The 3,059-nt window shown below is 33.6% G+C and overlaps 1 protein-coding gene across 3 annotated transcripts in view; it reads right to left on the reverse strand.

The window, feature by feature from the left end:
• Positions 1–1,791: 1,791 nt before the first annotated feature.
• The window catches only part of LOC106320950, a 14,659-nt gene continuing 13,391 nt past the window's right edge, over positions 1,792–3,059 (reverse strand). The window contains exons 2-3 of one of the 3 annotated variants that reach the window (XM_013759290.1): positions 2,622–2,661; positions 1,792–2,573 (exon numbers count right to left, since the gene is read on the reverse strand). In XM_013759290.1, coding sequence (XP_013614744.1) covers positions 2,176–2,573; positions 2,622–2,661 — 438 coding nt within the window. In that variant the 3' untranslated portion in view covers positions 1,792–2,175. Of the gene's footprint in view, positions 2,662–3,059 lie in introns of all 3 variants that reach the window. The other 2 variants (XM_013759289.1, XM_013759288.1) reach the window with 2 other exon arrangements.

Here is a 3,059-nt window from a genome sequence, read left to right on the forward strand (position 1 = left end):
ATTTAGGGTATAGGGTTTAGAATTTAAGATTTAGGGTTTAGGGTTTAGCTGGAAGCGTTAGCGTCGTTAAAATTAGCGTTTTTATTTTTTTAGCTATTTTTTATTTAATTTAATATTTTTTAATTAATAATTTATGTGTCAATTTGATTGGTTCTAAAAGGCGGAGTGAATTTAAAGGTTCACCCTAAGTTATGTCCATAATTTTACTATCATTATCCGGATCCGGGGTTCTCGGATATCCGGGTGTCGGATATCCTTCTAAAAATTGTAATATCCGGCGGATATCCGGCGGATATCCGGATCCGGATTTGGATCCTTAAAATAAATAAAAAATAATATTAATATATAAAAAATATTAAAAATAATTTAAAAAAAAAATATATAATGTTTTTAATTATTTCTATGTATAATATTACAAAATTTACATAAAATTTATATATACTATTATAAAACTAAAATATATTAAATTAATTAATTTTTATATATAGATATTACTATTTTTGAAATAGTTATTAGTAAAACTTACGTATCCGGATATCCGGACTAAAAAATTAAAGTATTCGGATTCGGATCCGGCTTTGACGGATCCAACATTTTACTATCCGGATCCGGATTCGGCCCCTCCGGATATCCGGATTTTCGGATCGGATCCGGATCGGATCCGGATCGAATCTCGGATCGAATCCAGATCTCGGATAAAAGTTTCAGGCCTCGCTACTTAATTTTTGGACTCTAGTTTAAGATATGAGCTAAGTTTTTTCTCTTAAATAAGTTTCTAACCTTTCGACCAAAAAAAAAAAAAATTCAAACCTTTTTAGTAATATATTAAAATCTCGAGACAAAAGAGCATTGTTAAAAGCATGACCTTAGAATATTGAGTAATATCTATTTGAATTATGACGCCACTTTTTTATTGTTTTAAATAGCATAATTCGATTTAAGCAAATCATTACAATGTTTACGAACCAGAAGTCATTAGTATTCAAGAATTCAGGTTGTTTGTCTATTTCATGTTAATGCATGTGCGTGTCATTTTCCTTTCTTAATCTTCAATAAATTCACTCATTAAACAAAGAGATATTAGATCACATAACCATAACAATATTAAAATTTAGTAAATAACCATAACAAATTAACAAGTCATGTGCTAATATTCTATATATATTACGTATTAATTGACATATTACCTTTATGCATACTAATTAATCTTCTTTTCTTCTTCTTACATGCTTCCTCCCATTTGCGTACGTAATTACTTATGATTTCTTAAAAAATAATTATTCAAGTTTATATATTACTCATAAAAACATATATTTTTTTTCTGTTTATGATATGTTTTGGAAATTTTAAAACACACACACACATATATATTATATAATTTGACAAATCATGTTAGATTAAGAAAATCGAGTTTTAAGTCTATACTGCATTATAAATTGATATAGTTTGATTTAATTTTCTCTTCAATTGGGACTGTCATACTTGGATATATAGATTGTAGAAAATTTGATGTGGATTGATTTGTTTAGAGTTCCATGACCAAAACTCTAAATATTTTCTTATATTTTCTGTATTTTTATTTTGTTCTCCTCAAATAACCGACTATAGTTATAGCATATTATAAATAATTATATTATTCTATTTTAATGAAATAATATAGTATGTTACAATTTTTTTTGTTCAACCATTACTTATATTAAATTAAAGGCTTTGTGGACTTAACTGATTACAACTAGAGGTAAACTCAGTGGTAAGAAACTAACAAAAACTAATACAACGAAATAGAGGATATATGAGTTAAAGGGATGAAGAAACCCGGAGAAAATCTTCAATTGACACCCTAGAACTGTTGTTCGATAAAACATATAGAAGTCAAAAATGAGGTTGATATACCCAAATAAAAAGATTTGAGAGTGATTCAAAGATCTTTTACTTCTAGATTTGACGCTGAATGCGCAAGAAACAAACTCCATTAAGATGCCTTGGTCAAAAAGAGCAGAATACTCGTCGCGCTTGATCGTAATTGTCATTTCCAAATAGACAGAGATACTCTTCATGACTGTTCGAGACTCGGTGACCATGAAAAGCGGCAATGGAAAAGAAGGACTCGCAAGGAATAACCCATAAGAGGGAAGGCAATGTGAACCGGAGGTAAGCAGGAGAAGAAGTACTAGATTAATTTTGAAGTGTATGCCTTTTGGCCATTAGGTTGGGGCCATACCTCACTTGACAAAGGTCCCAAATCCATTTGGAGAAAGCAAAGCCACAGTTTGAACTTTTGTCGGAGTCAAGGCGGCGTGAGCTAAGCCATGGCAGAGGTGAATGGTTGATCACTGAGGGGAGGAGGGTGAGAGGCTGTGTCGCGGCAGAGGATAAGGGATTTGGGCAAGACCGGAGCGGAATAGCGGCAGCATAGGAGCTGGTACCAGAATAGCTTGCGATGACCTGATGTGGGAGCTTGACGAAAATTGAAGAGCAAAGGTAGGTTGAGCTCACCCAGAGATTCTGGAATCCAACATTACCGTATTGAATCCATGGAGATTTGAATGAAACCACCCAAGACAGCTTGTCATCTAATTCTATCAAGTTTAACATGAAAGCACATATAACATAAGGTGCATCGAACGGAGGCTTGGACGAACGATTATCGGAGGTGGAGAGCGTAGAAGCCGGAAAACCGGACTGACATAAACGATAGAATGAAAGCGATGTTAAGGAAATAAACGAATGTAAAAGACGAATACAAGAACGATAAGAAATCGTATTCGCAAAGAGACATGGAGTCGAGATATGATCTCTTTCCTTAACTCAAAATATTCGCTCTGTTAGTGAGACGGGACTGTACGAATATAGAGCCCCAGGATACAACCATGGCAGACGAATCACGCCTCACTCGTGATCGCCCTATCGAACTATAAACTCTACGAAACACTCTCTAGACTTACGTTGAGGGATATGGTGATTTTTTGTTGCGTAAAAACTTTAAAGAAAAATGAAGGAGGAGACGAGTTTTTAAAGAAGAGAAGACGAGCCATTTTCCGTAACTAATGCCGCACGTG

Source organism: Brassica oleracea, unplaced genomic scaffold, assembly GCF_000695525.1.
Source record: "Brassica oleracea var. oleracea cultivar TO1000 unplaced genomic scaffold, BOL UnpScaffold01144, whole genome shotgun sequence".
Classification (NCBI taxonomy): Eukaryota; Viridiplantae; Streptophyta; class Magnoliopsida; order Brassicales; family Brassicaceae; genus Brassica; species Brassica oleracea.